General features: G+C 36.2%; 1 protein-coding gene across 1 annotated transcript in view; it reads left to right on the top strand.

The window, feature by feature from the left end:
* The first annotated feature begins 332 nt into the window (after positions 1-332).
* The window catches only part of cac (calcium voltage-gated channel subunit cacophony), a 69,677-nt gene continuing 49,589 nt past the window's right edge, over positions 333-20,420 (top strand). The window contains exons 1-10 of the mRNA XM_086913957.1: positions 333-472; positions 4,960-5,071; positions 5,542-5,936; positions 11,942-12,045; positions 13,140-13,295; positions 13,464-13,684; positions 16,290-16,393; positions 18,192-18,307; positions 18,559-18,618; positions 18,767-18,859. Coding sequence (XP_086770083.1) covers positions 333-472; positions 4,960-5,071; positions 5,542-5,936; positions 11,942-12,045; positions 13,140-13,295; positions 13,464-13,684; positions 16,290-16,393; positions 18,192-18,307; positions 18,559-18,618; positions 18,767-18,859 — 1,501 coding nt within the window. The remainder of the gene's footprint in view (positions 473-4,959; positions 5,072-5,541; positions 5,937-11,941; positions 12,046-13,139; positions 13,296-13,463; positions 13,685-16,289; positions 16,394-18,191; positions 18,308-18,558; positions 18,619-18,766; positions 18,860-20,420) is intronic.

Genomic DNA, 20,420 nt, shown 5'->3' with positions numbered 1-20,420 from the left:
GATTTTTTTCTCCCCCTCCCCGCGAAATTAATTCGCAATTTCGAGCACGGTGAACACGGTGTCGCGGTGCATCTAGGGATCCCTAGATGTCAGCAACAATTTCTATCGTAAATCTTCTCGGTGGCGCGATCCTCCTCGAGGCTTAATTGTGCGAGGCATTCGAAGCTAATTTTTGTTGAAATGTTGTGCCAGGGTACGATTTTGTTTAACGATTTTCTGAAAGGTGCAGGCAGCAGTCGATTGTTGTTCAAGTATAGTATTTAAATTTTTAGAGGGGATCGAGGGAATCCTGCATCGAGTTTATGCAGGTTTGAGTTAATCCTTTGGGGGCGATGGCATATTCACAAGAACCAGGGATGAGAATTCAAATTTTAATGATTGAAGTTAAGAATAAAGTTGGCTGGGTAAATGATAACCACGCAGTTAATTGTAACGACGAAGTAGGCGAGGTTGTACAAAGAGGTTATGGCAGGTTGCGAATAATTAAAGTAATTCCATTCGAAAATTTAACTAATTAATTTTTCAGCCATGATGTACACGAACTGCTTAACAAAGCAGTGAAGAGATGGCAGGAAGATTTAACTTAATAGTGATGACGTGCAGTTATTTCACTAAATGACGTACATATTACATCCTTGAGATGTAAGAGGAATCTAGCGACAATTATTCCCTCCAATGTTTCTTTTGCAATTTCATTTAAAAAGAAAACATTAAGAAAGTACATCTTAACAAGGGATATATAAATTTTGATTATCGATTGTAAACAAATCATCGATTCGATAACACTGTTAAGAATAAGAGATCTCTAAACAGCGATTTTGAATTGGATGTGGTGGAATTAATTAATTGTCCTTTCTTTCAAAGATTATAGATGATCTCAGATCGATCCATCATGGTTATCGAATACTGATTAGTAAACTTTTTTGATTCTGGCCGAGATTGGATCAAATGTTGGTCTTTTATTAATGACTTTAGCCAACCTTGGATCGAACCATCCCAAGAACGATGAATATAAGTGGAATGCTGATGAGAGATCCCTTTGTCCAGAGCAGTGACCGATTTCGAGTCGAATTTCAAAACTTGAAAACTTGATCAAAATCGATTTTTCCGCGGTGGAATTCGATTTAATTCGGCGCGTCGACACCAGAGAGCACCACTTTGAGCGTCACGTGGCCAATAATATTGTTGAACGCTGTGGTCCGAGGCCTCTTTATCAAGACAATGGGCTCTATCCAATCTTATAAATTGAACCATCTCGCAAGCATATGCCAATCAAACGCCAATCAGGGACCCTTTTATCCAGGGCAAGCGAACTCAACAGCTTTCGCGTCCCATTCTCGGGCAAAATCAATTAGCTTTGGATTCCAATAGGGTCTGATATCTGCTGATCTTTCGCTCGCAAGACCAACAACAAGAAAACGCACGCTCGATGTTATATCATGCCACGACCAATTAAATTTCGAAATTTCCATCGATGTGTAATCAGCAATAGGTTACACCTGTTGCTGGTAACAATCATCGAGGCATTCTCGAACGAGTAAGAGTAAGCGATGCTGGTATGATGCGTTAGTATCGTCCCTCTGTCGAGTCATTTTCGAGAGTATTATCGATCTTTCCGTTACGAGGTACGCTCTATCAATTATTCGTGCTTCGATTTTAATAATTCAAAGACGGGCCAGAGAGGCGAATGGATGGGCAATCTGATAGGGATTCGATCATGCTTTTGCGATTGTTAATGATTCTGTACAGAGGAGAGGAGGAGGGATGCACGATTTATTCGTATATAGAAGAAATTATTTCGAATAAGCGAAATCCAGAGATATGTTATAAATCGAGATTAATGGATAAGAAATAAAAAAGAAATAAAATATAATGAAAATTTGGAATCATACCTTAATTAACTTGATATGGACAATGAATAAAGTTGAATAAAAGAATAAAAATCAATTAATCAATTGAAGAGTATAAGAGCAAAATTACGAAACGTTTGTAATTATGGGATATCCGGAAAAAACTCTGTAATATTCTGATAACAGTTGAAGAAGATGTAGATTTATAATCGTTGTTCCAATTCGAAATTTTACAACGTTTAATCATCGTTGACGTCTGAGTATATAACAGGGATTATTACGTTTGATAGATAACATTGTTACTGTTATTACGATTCCGCGGTTGACTGATAATAATGCCGTGCTGATGCGTTTTGCACGCGCCAACTTGGCATGGAAAATTATCCCCCTGCCATTCAACATGAATGAAATCTCATACGCACGTAATGAAATTAAATCGTTATTAATTAACCGACAAGATTGCGCGTCGAATATTTCAAATACATCTAAATTGGTTATAAAATGAAATAATTCGAGCCACATATCTAGACACTACATCGCATGGAAAGTATAGTTGAATTGACTGTAGAGATCGTTTCAAGTTATTTGGTCAGATCAATTCTAAATTTAAATTTTGGCATCGTTGTAATCAACAGTTATTTGTATCATAGAATCGATCAGTTTTCTTTGTCGTGGCTCGTGTTTTGACAATTGAATGGCTATGGAGATTTAAGATCTATTCACATTAATTGATATAACGAGTTATATGAGTTCAAATTATTTTTCTTATTCACTTTTGTGGTTCAAATTTAAAACTATTGTACGCCAAACATTACTTTTATCTTGACATTTTTATATCAATATTCAACTTTAATATAAATCCAAATAATTTGTTAAGATAAAATTAAAAAAACTTTTTTTACACCCAAATGAATCATCGTTATTTGCTGTCCTTAGAATTTTAGACATCGAGAATTGATTGAGTAATTTGAAAATTTTAATTTTGAAAGATCTTCATCAATAGAAGAAAGTTATATATTCTCTACAAAATTATTTTGAACCATTCGAATCATTGAAAAAGATTCAGAAATTTAGAATTCTTTACCTCTGTTTATATCTTCTCTTATGCCATTACAGATCGTGTAATTAATGTTCGCATTTAACTTGACGAAATTGAAATCTTCCATTATCTGTGAATTATTCGCAGGCAATGTGGATCAATTTTTAGAAATTGAAGATGACACTCATATCAAGTGTAAGAATCAAGAGTGACTTCTTTCACAAGAGATTGCAGTCATTCATACAGTTGAAGAACATAAAGCTAGAAACAAAGATTATGCACTCAAAAAATGTATAAAATATAAAGATGCATTCTTATTTTTTTATAAATTCTTCAGTTCCTTCCAAAAAATTCGTTGTTAACATATCTCTAGGAATAGTCACGTGGACTCTGTTGAGAAATTGGTTACTATAGTATAAATTGCCGAAGTTGAATTGATGGAGATGTTTGATCAAGCAAATACACGAATCCTTATTTTTACCACAGATCGATCCTTATTTTATTACTTTATATGGATAGATTAAGAAGATATTTATTTTAAAACTTATTTAAAAACTTTTCATCTCTGAACACGAATTATCATTATAAAACTACAGAGCAAAGTGTACACGAAAATAAACCTGATGACACCAGTCATCGCATCCCAACAAAATCCAAGAAAGTTTCTTAATAATCAACGAGTGAATAAATGATATCGATTCGACATTCACCATTATTGTTAACAAACTATAATCTCTTTTTAATTTTTCACCTCTGAGAATTAACGCGAACTAATCGAGAATCGAGTTAATTGTTGAAGAAGACGACGCTCTTCGCCCACCACGTGGTTGGATAAATTCTAGTATTAAAGCCGAATATTAAATTGGCATTTCCGTGGAGGAACGAGGACGCTATTTAAGCGGGGGAGGGAAGGGTTGTTCGCCATTAGAAATTGCGCATTATTCGATTACTCTCGTTACAGCGTGAAGGGCATCGGGCATTCTCGAGTTCCGGAAAAACTTGAGGAGCACTTTAGAGGGTTCCTAGGAACATCCCGAGTGTGACAACGATCGATCAGGAATATATTCTTTCGCGCGTTGTTGCAAATTCAGCATATCTCTTCTTTTTTTTTTTTTTTTTTTTTCATTTTTACAATCTGAAAGAGTAAATGTAGGGAATACGTTTGATTTATTAACAATATTGGAGAATAGTGAATTGTAACGTAATTTGTGAAACGTCAGGATTTTTATTTTTATATGCCACTTATATCGATTTACACACGAAAGTCTTAATATTATATATATTGGTTACAAAACAGATTCTATTTTACTATTATTGATTCTTTTGATTGAAAAAGAACGAATCAATGATTCCATTCTCAAACTTATAACTTTATTCAAAAAATGCACAAAATTAATAATAAACCTACGTTTAATATATTTTACGTTTCGTGCGTTAAATACGAAATTTTCTTTGCATCTTATCCCAATCTTCTTATCCCTAAACGCAATTGAAACTCTTCAAGATGAATAAAGAATCGCTGTGACGAAAGATCTGGCGACAAAATGCCTATCATTTTCCCAAAAATTATCACGTTACCAGACACCTCGATTGCAATTTTCGCACGAGGAAAAAACTGCGTAAATCCCAGTCTCTGTAAAATTCTGTAATGTAGTCAATTAACCCCCGCCATTATTGTCCATTAACGACCTCTCTCGGAAACGCTTAGAAACTTCTCTTTTCCAAACATCCATATAATATCAATTTTCGCGTGTTACTCGACGATCGAATAGTCGATTGCACGAATTCTCGTCTCGTTGTCACGGTTGGGATGGGATCTTTCTTTCGCAGAAAGGAAACCGGTTGTTGCGCGGAATGTGTCGAGAGATCAAACGCGATTTTTCGGTATACGTTCTTTCATGTACGTGCTTGTTTCGTTTCCCGGTTCGTTTTTGTCTGTGACACGCTGTGAGAGAAGTTTGCAAAATCGATCGTGTCCTCTGGTGGTGGAGAAGTACACACGTCGTACACACGTGCCCGATAATCCGCTTTGAGCCTCGGCTAACTCCTTTCATCTTGGGTGTTTTGCAGGTTGGCAGCGCAAGAGGCGGCACAAAGGGACCCTGGATACGCGAGTCAGTACAGGAGAAGGCCGAGGTTGGCCGGATTGAGTTTCGGTGACTGGACTAGCTTTGGAGGGGAGGTAAGGATTCGAGCTTAAAAAGCTTGGCCTCGTCAGAGACGTTTGTTGCAGATAAAAGATAAAATGGAAATGACGAAAAATCTTGATTAATCGGGAATTTTTAAAAAATAATTTCCTATCTGATTACCTAGATTGAGTTCACATTTCTCGAGGACGAACTTTCCAACTTTCTTATTCTTCTGATCGCGCATAGGGAGCCACATAAGCTAATAAACTTTAAACTCCCTAGAAAGTGGCTCATACTTTCTATTAAGTTTCCAAGTTTCAGGCTTGATCGTAAATCTATCAAAATAATTACAGCGTGCATCGATAACATGCCTTGTTTCATTTACTGCATAATCATGGATTTTCACTTGCTTACTTGTACAAAAAAATATTCTCTCGTGTCTGCAAAAGGAGGAATAATAAATTAACTAAGAAGAAAGCATATCGAAAAAAGATATCCAAGAATGGAATGGAATTGGTGACAGGTACCTGGTCTGGTGGACATGGCGCCAGGCCGGGATCAGGGCGGAGGGGCGGGTGGGGGTGGGGGAGGCGGCAAGGGCACCACGTCGTTGTTCATCCTTTCGGAGGATAACTGCATAAGGAAGCATACCCGCTTCATAATCGAGTGGCCGCCCTTCGAGTACGCCGTCCTGCTCACCATCATCGCCAATTGCGTGGTCCTCGCCCTCGAGGAGCACCTGCCCAAGCAGGACAAAACCATACTCGCACAGAAGCTCGAGGCCACGGAAATCTATTTCCTCGGGATCTTCTGCGTCGAGGCGAGCCTCAAGATCCTCGCCCTTGGCTTCGTCCTCCACCGTGGCTCCTATTTGCGCAACATCTGGAACATCATGGATTTCTTCGTCGTGGTGACCGGGTGAGCGAACCTCATTTTCTATACTCGTTCCTCCACACGTTATAATACTATACATACGTACCAGATCTCCCTTTCTCTCTACCTCTTTTTCTCTCTCTCTATATATATATCTCTATCTCTCTTCCTATCTCTCTCTCTCTCTTATCTCTCCCTCTCTCTCTCTTATCTCTCTCTCTCTCTCTCTCTCTCTCTCTCTATTTTCGACAATTATTTTCCACGAAGCGAGAAAGATCCCTTCCTTCGTGTTCGAAAGAGCACGACGAACGAACTCGATCGATTTCAAGAGAGACACCAGATTCGTGATATGCACGAAGGGGGAGAAGAGGAGGAGGGATCGTTCTCGTATAAAATTCGCGAAAGTATACATACGAAGCACATATATATATATATATATATACTTTCGTTCCCTTCTATTTTTCACGTTACTTTGTTTCACCGCGAGCTCACTCATCATTTCATTCTCCTTTTCCTTCCTCTCCTCTCCTCCTCCTCTCCCCCCGGTGAAAACGAACGAAGCGCATTCTTGCTCTTTCCACTTTTTCTCTCTCTCTCTCTCTATTATTTTTCTCTCTTTATCTGTCTTTCTTTCACTCGATAAGAATGCATCGCGCTCTCTCTCTCTCTCTCTTTCTCTCTGTCTTCATCCTCGAGACACAGCAGCGTGTGTGTTCCGAGAGAAGTGAAACGAGCGTGGAGAGGAAAACAGTGGACGAGGAGAATGTTACTTGGTCAGGCTTCTTTGATCGAGACATTTTTTTTAAAAAAGAACGAAAACGCGTTGCATCACACGATTAAAAAAAAACACTCGCGGTTAACAAACGACGAATTATTCCTTATCCCTGTTCCCTTGATTTAAGCTCGCCTCGAGGAGCCTCCTGTCCACGGAGAAAGCCTTTCCATTTCTCGCGAAGGATTTAAAGAATTAAATTTTTTTTTTTTTTTTTTCTTCGAATCTTTATATATCTTGTTGTGTATCTGTTGTATGGCGAGGAAGGAGGAAAGGATCTTTCTCCGTTGCAGAATTTTTAAGATTTAAGGAGATCGATCGGTTTTTCTCGGCCGAGCAGATAGATTCTAGAGTAATCCTTGGATTAGGTCGATGACCGTGTTCGCCGAAACAAACGTGGACGTCGACCTGCGTATGCTACGTTCCTTCAGGGTCCTCAGACCGCTAAAGCTGGTTTCGAAAATTCCAAGTGAGTCAGTCACAGTTCTGCGAAACGGCAAACGATTATACTAAAACGCCATTTAAGTAACAGTAACAGAGTTCAGTAACAGAGAACAGTCGAGCAAGCAGATTTTTTAATTATTTATAAACTAACTAACTAACTAAAACCCCGTTGTTCCTGGCAGTTTGTGTGCGTTCGACTAGTCTCCTTAGTTTTTTTCTTTTTTTTTTTTTTTTTTTTTTCTTCCTCTTCTTTTTCTAAACGTTTAATTAAAAACAAGACACACTTAGTTTCCTCGTCGACCATTTAGTTTTTCTGTCAATTACTCTCTCTCTCTTTCTCTTTCTCTCTTTCTTTCTATCGCTATCTCTATCACTGTCTCTATCTGTCCATGTCTCTCTGTCTCTTTCTCTCTCTCTCTCTCTCTCTCTCTCTCTCTCTCTCTCTCTCTCTTTCCTGTCTCTTTTGCTTTAGTTAACACGTTGGGTCGACGTTTAGTTCTGGCAAGCGAGACCAGCATCAGCTAAGTTACAATAACTGCGTATAATACTTGAACACTTGTTTTATATACGTTCGTCTTTCTTATCACAGATATATATATATATTTATTGCCTTTAGTTCTCTTCTCCTTTTAGTTTTACTTGTTTAGTTATTCCCGATTAAACACGTTTTTTTTGTTTGTTTGTTGGTTTTTTTTCTTCACGTTTCAACCGTTCGTTATTACAAAAAGTTTCGTTTATTTTATCCGTTTATTTTGATTGACCACCACTTAGAGGCTATGGGTGTATTAGAAACAGTTGATTGACGCTAGATGATCGTTGATGGCAGTTTGATAATCGATATTAATTGAACATAATATATATATATATATATACATACATACATATATTCTGTGTCCACGTGGTTTGCGTAATTCAAGTGTTTTATATACGTTATATTATATATTATACGTATTATTATTATTATTATTATCATTATTATTATTATTATCATTATTATTATTATTATTATTATTATTATTATTATTATTATTATTATTATTATTATTATTATTATTATTATTATTATTATTATTATTATTATTATTATTATTATTATTATTATTATTATTATTATTATTATTATTATTATCATTATTATTATTATCATCATTACTCTATATATTGTCTCTGTATAGAGAAATTGCGTGACCTAGCAGCTAGTGTTATATTGCGTTATTACTTACATGCTCTATCTTCTGTCGTGTTATGTTCAGTTTTGTGCACACGTTATTTCGTACTTTTAGAAAGTTTTTCAAAGTCGACGAATTAGACACACAAACACACATACATAAACACACACACACACACACACACTACACGTATGTTTATACACGGTACAGGCACGAATCCTCGACGAAATCTTTGGCTTTTCATTAGGGGATGAAAAAGTTGTCGAACGCGTCCTGAATTTCTCGCTACTGCGATGCTACTACTCTCTGTCCCAGCGGTTCTCAACTTGCGCGGCACTCGTTAAAATTGTAAATGTAATATTTCATTCGATCGAAATTTCATTATTGTCGAAGATTTTTTTTTTTTTTTTTTTATCAATATTAACTCACAAGATTGGATTCGTTTTGAATTATAGGGCAGTTTAAATGAATTTGTTTATTTCCCACGTTTCTCGAAATATTGATTTCAATTTTTTGAAATTCGAACTTTTGAAATTGAGAAAGAAAAGGATTTTTGGAATTTTGAATTCTTACGTGGACAAAGATATCTTGGTAAAATTTTTGAAAATCGAAGGAGGATTATTTGAAATTTTGAATTTCTGTAGACAAAATAATGGAATTTTCGAATCGAGATAATGGAAAATTTCTGAGAAAAAGTTGAGAGCCGTGTGTCACAGAGTACCTTTAATTCGCCGTTCAAATTTTTTTCCATACGCTACTCACGTAGTCCGCGACGTCGGGTGTATTGAAAAATTTCGAGAAAATATCTCGCTCGCGATAAAACGCGTTGAAACGGGGCGGAAATAAAAGGAGCGTGATATTTTTGGGGGAAAAAAAAAAAAAAAGAAAAAATTTCGCACGTGGACAACGACGATGGAACGAATTCGATTTAATCGAGCGTCGTGATTTTTTCCTTCGTAGTTTTTCCTCGTTCGTTTCGAATTGAACGAGTGATTGATGACAACATATATCGAGTCTGGGAAACCGTATTATATTTCTCGATTTCTCTTTCGTTTGGAAATAATTTTAAAAAAGTGGCGCGGGACGTTATACACGCATAATACACGTACATAGAAATTTATGCACATACGTATATGCACACACACACACACATACACACACAGAGAACCACAAAACTACTTTGGCCTGCAGGTGTCTCTATATTTAGCAAACTCTATCTTTAGACACAGTCACTGATTGATAGAATTGACTATATACGTTGGTAAAATAGGTACGTGTCCTAGAACAGTAACAGTATTCGAGAAAGCTCGTGTTTGCTAGAGAGTGGTACCTTTTAGACTCCCTCGAGAAACTTGAGTCATAGACCTAACTGAGACTTTTTTTTTAGAGACTTCGAGATATCCTGTCCTCGGATTCCTCTTTTATCCCGACGATTATATTTTGAAACATGCATTTAAAAGAAAAAAAATAGAGAAACGTTCGGGCTCCTCCTGTCAAAAATGAAAAGAAAAGAAAAGAAAAAGAAAATTGATACACAAGGATGCAAAATTCAAAAATGTTGGAAAATGAAATCAATTTTTCTTCCACGCTGACGAAGATTTTGCGACGGAGAGTTTGTAATGGTCTCCAATTTGGGAGACTTTTTATCTTATCTGGTTATTAATTTTAATAGATATACCCAATAGCGACGTAATTTAGGGCTTCGATAATCGTAGACATATCTAGGACGTTTATCGACGGATCCATCGTGGTCGTTCGTTTCGTTATTCTATTTTTATTTCCGTTTCCTTTTCCCTTTACCCCTTTCGAGACGATCTTCCACGCAATAAACGAACGATGTTGTGATTGTGTGATAAATCAAAAGATAAGCTGAATTCAAAATTATTTCTCCAATAAATTTCATGTCGTTAATATTTGATACAATCCTTGTAATTTATTTCTCGTCTTGTTATTCTCGAAAGGGTTAAAAATATGCGAGTAGCTAGGTTTAAACGATGATCCCATTCACGTTTATCCAATTTTCATTCCTCGATTAGCACTATCACACAAACTGGTAAGTCGATTGGATAATAAAAGAGCAAAAATAACGATCGGGTCGTTAATTGATACGACGATCCATTTTACGATCGAGGAAGAAAGGGGTAAGCTACACTACCGGTCAAAATTTGCAATTTTATATTCGAATCTGATCGATAAATTTTTGGAAAGCAAAATTCTAATCCGATCGATTTTTTAATTATTTCGATTCGTTCAAATTTTCGACCGGGGAGGGTTGAACGACCTCGACGGATGCCACGTTTATTATCTCAGTGGAGCTAGAATTATAGTTAGATGGATTATATTAAACGGATATCTAGAATTAGAATCTCGCGTGAGTAAGTTAATAAGAATTTCCCAGTGAATACAGTGTCGAGAAGATCCATTTGACAATAGAAATAGTTAAATATTTAATCTCTTACCGTAGTAGTTATCCCATCCCCCGTGCAGCCATCCGTTTCCATGGTTTCGATATTAAGCCGGATTTCCCTTTGGAAACCGATTTTCGCGATGACAGTTTTAAAGGGTAATCCATCGATGCGCTAATTCGATAACCTGATCCGACGACGCTGCGAGAAATCAAGAGGCAAAGCTTCCGGATCCTTTGTCCCCGATCGAGGGGGCAAGAAAAGTAACTTTGACCCTTCTCGATCGACTTCGAGCCGAAGGGAACTCGAGATGAGTTGGAGATTTTATTATTCGGCTGGTATACGTCTCCGTTTATCCGGATATAATTTGGACCAGTGTTTCTCAACCTATGTATTCGATTTCTTTCGTGACGGAAATATTTTATTATTCTTTTTACGATTTTTTTGATTTGATTTCGTTTTATTTTTGTCTAATTTCTCTCATAACAATTTTGGATATATTATTTACGTAAAAATTCCTATTGATTTAAAATATTTGTCTTTTATTAATTAACATTTCTATATTTACGTTTTAAATTATTTCAATTAATACATTCATTTACACTATATTTTACATAAATATCTTCTTTCCAAATATATTTTATTCCGATATAATTTTAAGTAAATTTTAATAAAACATCAAAAAATCAAGTTGAAGTTATGGATATATTAAAAAATATATTTTCTATCTATTAATATAATATAATTTGAATGATTAATACATAGAATAGAGTGCCAAATTTTTTTAAATTTCACTTGAATCGTGAAGAATTCACTGTCACGAACAAATATGGATGAAGGTTGAGAGACACTGATGTTAGAGCATAGTCACCGATGCTTAAAGTCACCTCTCATAGAACTTCATCCCCCGTCTCCGACCTAGTTTAGAAACTAGCTGAGTTTAAACGTTTGGTTATAGAATAGAAACGCGTCGTATGTTGAAATAAAATTGATTTCGTGTAACGTAAATCGCAAATATACAAGAAAAAAGAAGAAAGTCAAAAATAAAGCGAAATGAAGCACATATCGGTCCCCCTTCTCCCCGACGACGCTTCTTCACCTCCGATTAGACATTACTTACTCCCCATCTCCCATCAGGTTAGGTCATAGAACGCTAGTTAACCACATAGTTGTGTAGCTTAAGTACTTAAGTAGCGTGAGTATTAGTGTAATAGAGTAGTAAGTAGTAAAGTGTGGCGGGGTGTGTGTGTTTTGGGGCAGGTTCATCACGGCGTTCTCGCAAGGCATAGAACTGGATATGGATCTGCGCACGTTGCGTGCGATACGCGTGTTGCGACCGCTCAAACTTGTCTCCGGCATACCGAGTGAGTAGCGTTTCAATACAATCGGCCATGAAAAAATCAAAAGCCGAATCGAACGAAACGGCCTCGTGTTTTCTTTCTTCGCTTTTTTTTTTTCTTCCTTGATCGATTTCTCGATAAGTCGATCGATCGAATATAAAGTCGCGCGATTATTATTGAGATCTAGTTGCGATTATTTATTTTATTGAGATTTCTTTTTTTTTTTTTTTTTTTTTTTTTTTGAGATGATAAAATTCTGGCGGCTCTCGATCGATCAAGTAGATCGAGCGCGAAATTTGAACGATACGATCGAGTATCAGCTCGAAAATTGGAATTTCTTGAAATTGAACGAGAACGAAATATAATATTATTTGAGGAGAAGTTTTCTTTTTTTTTTTTTTTTTTTTTTTCCTTTTTTTTATTAGAATAAGAATTGAAAACGCGAGGCTCGATGCTCGAGGAACGCGCGTTCATCTCTTCCGAGTTTGCAATTCGGATACTTCGGGGAATCGGATCCGTTCGTTGAAACGTTTCCATTTTTATCGATAGCTGCTACGTAGATCCGATTATACGAGCGAACCAACCGGACTAAACGTTATCAGACGTAAAGCTCGTAGATCAGTGTAGTATTTAATTATTATTGCAAGTATATATTTCTATATCTATATATCTACACGTAGTTGCCTTGCAACGTTAGAACGATTATTTTTGTTTATTACGTAGCACCACCCAAATAGATATATCTTTTGAGAGTTGTATGCTGTGTCCATGTATAACAACAACGAAGTATCTCAATTGTTTGTCCGTTTTTTAACGAAATCCTATATTCGAACGAATTATTTTTTCAAATTAGAAAAAGAAAAGAAAAAAAGGGATATAATAAAAACGATATATAAGACGATCGATGAAATTACATCGGGAAGGTTGTATAAGAGAGCAATGGCACGCACGCTTCCCCGAGCAGCGAGGAAAAGAAAAGAAAAAGAAACGCGAGGAGAAAAGAAAAAAAGAAAGAAAAATGAGTCGAGTTAAAAAAGAAAAAAGAAAAAGACACCATGAATCGCTTAGAGGGCGCGGTGGTTGGGCCTAATTACTCCTATCGAATGTTTTCTAAACAGGTCTCCAGGTGGTGCTCAAGTCTATTATCAAGGCAATGGCGCCGCTTCTGCAGATCGGCCTGCTGGTACTTTTCGCCATCGTGATATTCGCCATCATCGGCCTCGAATTCTATTCGGGGACCCTGCATAAAACGTGTTACAGCATCAGGGATATCAGTGAGTAATCTCGAGAGAGAGGCGTTCCCTTTCTTTCGTTCGAATGTGTAAAAGAAAAGAAAAGAAAGAATGGAAAATGATGGAAAATTAAGGAAGGAAGGAAGGAAGGAAGGAAAGATTTTCAATTTTCGGACGAGAGAGATCGGTCTGACGTTCACTCTGTTGTAGATGTAATCGTGAAGGAGGGCGAACAGGCGAGCCCGTGTAACACGGACAACAAATCCGAGGCGCCATTCGGGGCCCACGTGTGCGACGCGAACATCTCGACGTGCATGGATCACTGGGAGGGACCAAACTTCGGCATCACCAGCTTCGACAACATCGGATTCGCCATGCTCACTGTCTTCCAGTGCATCACTATGGAGGGCTGGACTGCCATATTGTACTGGGTAAAGCAAGAGATATGTCCTTCAGTGTTAAAAACTCTCTCTCTCTCTCTCTCTCTCTGTCTTTCTCTCTGTTTTCTTGTCTCTCCATCCCCTCCCCCCTCATTATAAGTCGTTGAAAGCCTCGATATCTCGGAATTTCCGTGTTTTCCATTCCGTGGATTCGACCCTTTATTCCCCTCACGAGCATCCCTCGCGTGGGATCGATGCCACCAGTCGAACCACCTCCAAGGTTCACCAAGGGCAAATGACCCGAGCGTTGTAAATTACTCGATTCAAAGAGTACGTTTCCCTCTCTGCATCTACGGTTAGTCGCAAAATATTCGTGGATTCAACTAACGAGTTGTTGAAATTAATGAAACTTTGTATTTATTGGAGGTTAAAGATTGTACGAAGCAAGTTTTTTTTTTTTAAATATTATTTTTTAATGACGAGAAATAGAAGAAAATATTTTGTTAAAATATATGTTACGGTTTATCATATTGTTTATTTAATCGAATTTTGAACTAATTCGTCTAAAGACGAATAAAGATAAAGATATTAATATAGGGAATATTAATTCTAAATTTTATAACAATTTTACAATATTTATTAAATGATTTAATAATTGGATCAATCAATATTTTAATGTTTTATCGTCCTTTATATTAAAAATATAATATTCTAATTTTTAATTGATTGATTTTACCTCCTCAAAAATTTTTCCAGTGTTTTTCATATATGAATTAATTACGGTGCAAACTTTCGTTAAAATTCGAATTTTCAAGCTAGACGAATCTAACACGAAATATAAGAAAAATTTTTGCGACTCACTGTACATGTATATTTCAATTGTTTGCCACCTATCCCCAATTTTTATACGTCTATTTCAAATTTTTCTAAATGTTTCGTCGTAACCATTCCCACCCCCCCCCCTCCTTTCTTTGTCGATCATCCCTTATCTGTGTGTTTATTTGTCTCTCTCTCTCCTCTCTCTCTCTCTCTCTCTCTCTCTCATTTTATCACTGTGTCTGCCCGATGACGTTTCGCTTCCGCCTAAAATTACGTTTTATCGTAATCGAGGAGAAGTGCTTGCAGATGTTTAAACAGCCTAACACTGACCTACATGTTCACCTTGCTCAGTATAACACTGTCAGTTTCAGCCCTCTTTGCAAATCTCTTGGTGTTAATCGCATTTCTTTACCATAAGCTTCGTGTCCTCCGCGTAAACCGGAAACTCGAAGAACTTCGAACCAACGTGATCCTCCTTTAGAAAGAAGGGAGGATCTTGAATTTCTTCGATTTTTTGGTTTCGCGCACGATGATCGATATTTTTTGATAGAGATGGAAATTTTTTGTTTTATTTTTTTTATTTTTTTTTTTTTCAATACAAATATCTGTAGCTATATTCGAGAAATGGCACTGTGACATCTATGAAATTTTTATTTGTTTATTTGTGTCTGCGATGTTTTAACTGTGTCTTCCTTTTTTTTTTTTTTTTCTTTAATTGTTGCAATTGTGAGTGTTGTTGTAATCCGTGAAATTTAATAAATCGATAAGTCAATTAGTTACATAATTAATGATTCATAGTCCAACATGATGAGAATATGAATCATTGAGGATCGCGTGTTGTGCCATTTTGTTTTCTATCCCAATTGGAAATGGAATACGATAATTGGTTTTTATAATGGGGCCCGTGCAGGATCGATAATCGATGTTGTCGATATGGGCGAGTATTGACGAATATTCTCGATATAAACGAATATTGACAATATTGTATCAATAATATCTTATCCATATGGATAAGACATATCGACAATATCATTGATCGTATGCAGTTTTAGAAAGGATTAAAATGGATTGAAAATACGATTTTAAAATTGTCAATATTTTTACGATACTTTACAATATTCGAATATCTAGATTCGAGTTTTTAATAAAATTTATTAATGTAGCGACACTTTGATTAATTTAAGCTAAATCAATATCTGAATATATATGTCAATACCCAACATTTTTTGATCCATAGAACATATGTCAAATAATTGCAATTCGTTTAAATTCAGATTTGAAAATCTTTTATATAGAAAAAAAATTTTTCCAATTCCAATCAATCCAGGTTTCTATTCAAATTCTCTAAATTAATTCTTACGTTAATACCAAAAATCTTTAACAATTTTTGATTTTAAAAAAACATCTTGGATTCCAAATCACAATGGAACAACCGGATAAATCAAATATCCAATTAAATTTGAGAATTTCTTCTTTTAATAGATGTATATTCAAGTATTTATTTATTATATTATATTTATCGAATGATCCGTGTACAGGCCCCTTAACTCAGTGCTGTTTCTTGCGAGAAAAATTAAAGGTCAGATCAAAGATGGTGAATGAAATTGGATAATCTCTCTAGAATCTAGTTGGAATATAAAAAATATAAAAAAGGGGGATTGGAGTGAGAAAAAAAAAATCGAAGCGTTTTAAGTGTCTCGATGTCTATGTGTCGTAAATGCCAATGATGTTTGGTTTCGATCATCGCGATCGATGCGCGTAACAGCTGTGTGGAATCGGTGACTCGCGCTCGCACACGTAACATATGGGCTTCACGTGGCTCTGGTCAAATTTGCAGACAAACGACGCTCTTGGCAGCACGTACAACTGGATTTACTTTATACCATTGATCGTCCTTGGCTCATTCTTCATGCTGAACTTAGTTCTCGGTGTTCTGAGCGGGTGAGTATCCTCATTCTTGAATTCTCGGCTAACAATCGTTCGTATTTTAACCCACTTTATCTTTCTCCGAATGGCCATTTTTACGAAGGACCATTTTTAACGACGAAAATCCGCGCCAAATTCACCAGATTCGAATCTGGTTAAATTAGTTACTTACTTCTCCATCTCCATTTATACAGGATGAACCATTTGATCGAGTAATATTAATATCAATATTTGTGGTGGACAAATTTTTTTAAATCTTTTTCTCCTTTAAAGTAAGCTTTTTTATTTTCAATTATATTAAATTATACGTAAAATACGTTCAACTTAAAGATCGTTGAAATGGTTACATCTATTAGATGGTTTGTCCTGTACGAAATATAATACGCGGATAGCAAGGACGAATTATATTATTGCCTCACTCATCTTTCCAGTAAATAAAATAAAATCTTCTAAAAGGAAATAAAAAAACGAGATATATACAACTTTAAAAAAATAATTCGATATTCGTTCCTAACTTCATCATAAAGATAAAGATCAAAAAAAAATAAAATAATAATAATAATAATAATAATTACAAAACGAGAAATAAGAATCTAACTTGAATAAAAAGAAAAAAATTTTCTAAATTCACTTTTCCTCCCTCGTCCTTATTACCCGCCGCGACGCGTCGCCTTATTCGGGCAAATATCGGATTCGTCACTTTGGAGGGGAATTCCTTCGATCGAAGTGCGAACGACCCTGCGTCGGATCGTCAGGTTTCCTTCTCCTCCCCCCCTCCTCCCTGATCCCCCCTGGTGGAAAGAAACGGCCGATTACCTTTCTTTTTGTTCGTCAGGGAGTTTTCGAACGAAAGAACACGCGTGGAGAGGCGGGCGGCTTATCAGAAAGCAAAGAGAAAGCGTCTATTCACGACTGCGTTCAGTGCCTACTTAAAGTGGATCACTCAAGCAGGTTTCTCGAAAACGATCGATCTCTTCCCTCAAGTTTGTCCGCGCGCTAGTCGTTTACTCGCGCTACTTGCTCTGCGATGCGAGCCCGCTAGTGGCAGTAGTACAGCTAGAGTAATAACGCCCCGCCAGTGGTAGTGACCTATGACTTTTCTCCCGAGAGAAAGTATCTTGCAAAAGTGTTCTCGTGTGACGCTTTTGCGGATAAATGATGTAACAATGTAAAATGAAACCTTGCTAGATACACACGTGCGCGATGGGATTGGGCATCGTTGAAATGGAATTTTTATTTAATTTCGACTTATATTCTCGATTTATTCGTTTTTAAATGACATTATTTATTTGAGATGCCATATTCGAGAAATTATTTTAATGTTTGTTATATAAAGATAACGTCCATCCAATTTATTATGTATTTTTATTTAGGATCTATTTAGAATCTTTGAAATAATACTTACGTTTTTTACGTTTCTTTTTATTTAATTTTTTTTTTTTTTTTTGTCAAATAAAATGCATCCAATCCTTGTGAACGATATAACAAAGATTAAACTTGTTCTACTTGAAATAAAAATTACGCGTAAAAAGCGAAATGAAAATTAAATTCATTTGTGTGACTGTAAACAAGGAGAATAAATCTAAATACCAAGTGAAGTATACGAATGTTAAAATAGAAAGAGAGATACAAATTTTATTCGAATATTTCAATATCGTATCACGCACATTCATTTCAATAATCCAATCTTGCAGTATTACTCGAATATTTGCTAGAAAGAACGTATCTTGAAAAGAAAGAAAGAAATAAATACCAAGTATTTATGTCGAGACGACCCTGCAATATCCCTCTATCATCTATGTCACGCTTGTAGAGAGTTTGCGAAGGAGAGAGAAAAGGTGGAGAACCGGCAGTCCTTCCTCAAATTGCGAAGACAGCAGCAGCTCGAGCATGAACTGTACTGTTACCTGAATTGGATCTGCAAAGCAGGTTAGAAAGTGAACACGCCCAGCTACATCAATTATCAATCGTGCCTTTATCAAGTCTGATGCCTCCCTAGGAGAAACTTTCGTTGCTTTCGTCCATTTTTTTTTCTTCTTTTTTTTAGTAATTTTATGCCTCGTCCAACGATAAATCAATGATTTTCCTTTCCTTTTTTTTTTTCTTTTTTCATTTCATTCGCTCTTCTCGATTCAATTCTCGTGCACAATGATCAAACGTTGTTCTGCTGTTATTTATAGAGGAGGTAATACTCGCGGAAGAAAGGACCACAGAAGAGGAGAAAAAGCATATATTAGAAGGTTCGTTAATAATTAAATGAGGAAACGATATGTACAATTAATTATTCGTTTCTTCAAATTAAAATTTATATCGAACGAGTTGTCAATGAATTTCACTTGATTTCCTTTATATTTTGGGGGGAAAAGTTTCATAAATATTCGTTTGTAGGAAGAAAAAGAGCCGAGGCGAAGAAGAAGAAGCTCGGCAAGAGCAAAAGTACGGATACGGAGGAAGAGGAAGGCGATGACGACCAGGATGACGGTGAGTTGTATTTTTCCCTTTTATCATTAACCTTTTCGATTTTACGATGATTTTCTTTTAATTAATCCCTCTCGAGTTCAAAAAAAAAAAAAAATGATTTTAGCCCAGTGTTTCTCAACCTTTTTGTAATATTCTTTGCATAACTTTCAACTATTGTACCCTCCCTAGAGAATATAATTAATTAATGGCATGATTAAGTTAAATCTTCTTTGTAAATCGTGTGGCCTCGAAAATTCGGATCTCACCGATAAATTTCTATGGATTTTTATACCAAACTACGGGCCAAAAAGATAGACACAATTTACCACAATTATCACCGATATAATAAAATGAAGGTTGAGAACCACTGATTCGATCCAGGGCGAGCGAAGAACGAAAAGAGTCGATGTTTTCACGACCATTATTATCCTCTTATCGATCAAATGCCATCGTGCGTAGATACAACATCTCGAAACATTGACTCGCTTTCCATTTCACTTCGAAATCTCCGTTCGATGGTGTTGCCGCCTTCCCATCGACACGTATATATATATTCACCGTTCATTGTAATCGACACGTTAATAAATCAAGATGGTCGGATGGTCCCACGAGTAACCATTGCCATTTCCTTGGTCGTGGAGAGATGTGTGCACAGGGATTGTGCGCGAGACGATTGCTCGTGGGACGATCTGACGTTGTTCCTTCTGATTTCTGTTTCGGATAAAGAGCCGGCAATTTAATTCCCCACGGCGACGAACATTCTAAACACACGCTATCTCAGATGCTCCTCTTGTTTCAGTGCCTAAGAAAAAACTGAAAGGTAACTACAACTACCAGTCAGTGTCACGATTCACGCAAAGAGCAACGAGGCTGTATCCGTAAATTCTATTCGTATATGTTTTTCTTTCTGTGCCCTTTTTTTTTTTTTTTTTTTTTAATTCCTTTTCGTTTCCAGCGTCGTTTCGTTTTTTTATTTACATCATAAACACGCATATCGAATATTCCTACATCGATACATATATACATATATATATTACACGCAGGACAGAACAAGATCAAAATTGTGTGATAGCCAGAAATCGCTCGGGGTTCCATGTTTGATGCCAAGTTGATCGATTAAAATCTCTATTATTTTAAGAAAGGGGATATATTTTCTATTCTTTTTAACGTTTGAAATTTTTCGAAATTTCGTTCGAATTCCATGTTAAAAAATAAAAAGAGGAATATAGTTGTTATAAAATATTTAATATCGAAGTCATTCTATGGGATCCTATGTGATTACTTGAAATGATCACTCGATGTAACGTAGTTGAAATACATATATGTAACACATCTACACGTAACAAAGATCGAAATTCGTGTACGATAGAGATTGCGTTGATAACATTGCGAAGAATTGTAATCTAGTAACGAGAGAACATCTTTCAAGTCGGATTCTTCGAAATTCTTAACACATTTCGGTGAAAATCGAATTTATCTTCTTTTTTCTAGGAATTGCTTCTATTGGCTGGTGCGATTGTGTGTATTTTTGTATATTTATCGATCAACCGAGGGCATTCGCGACAATCTTCGATTCGAATCT

Source organism: Apis florea, unplaced genomic scaffold (assembly GCF_048593485.1).
Source record: "Apis florea isolate Af1SG1 unplaced genomic scaffold, ASM4859348v1 contig_3517_pilon, whole genome shotgun sequence".
Lineage (NCBI taxonomy): Eukaryota > Metazoa > Arthropoda > Insecta > Hymenoptera > Apidae > Apis > Apis florea.
The sequence above is the reverse complement of the archived record's forward strand: the minus strand, read 5'-3'. Positions and strand labels throughout refer to the sequence as shown.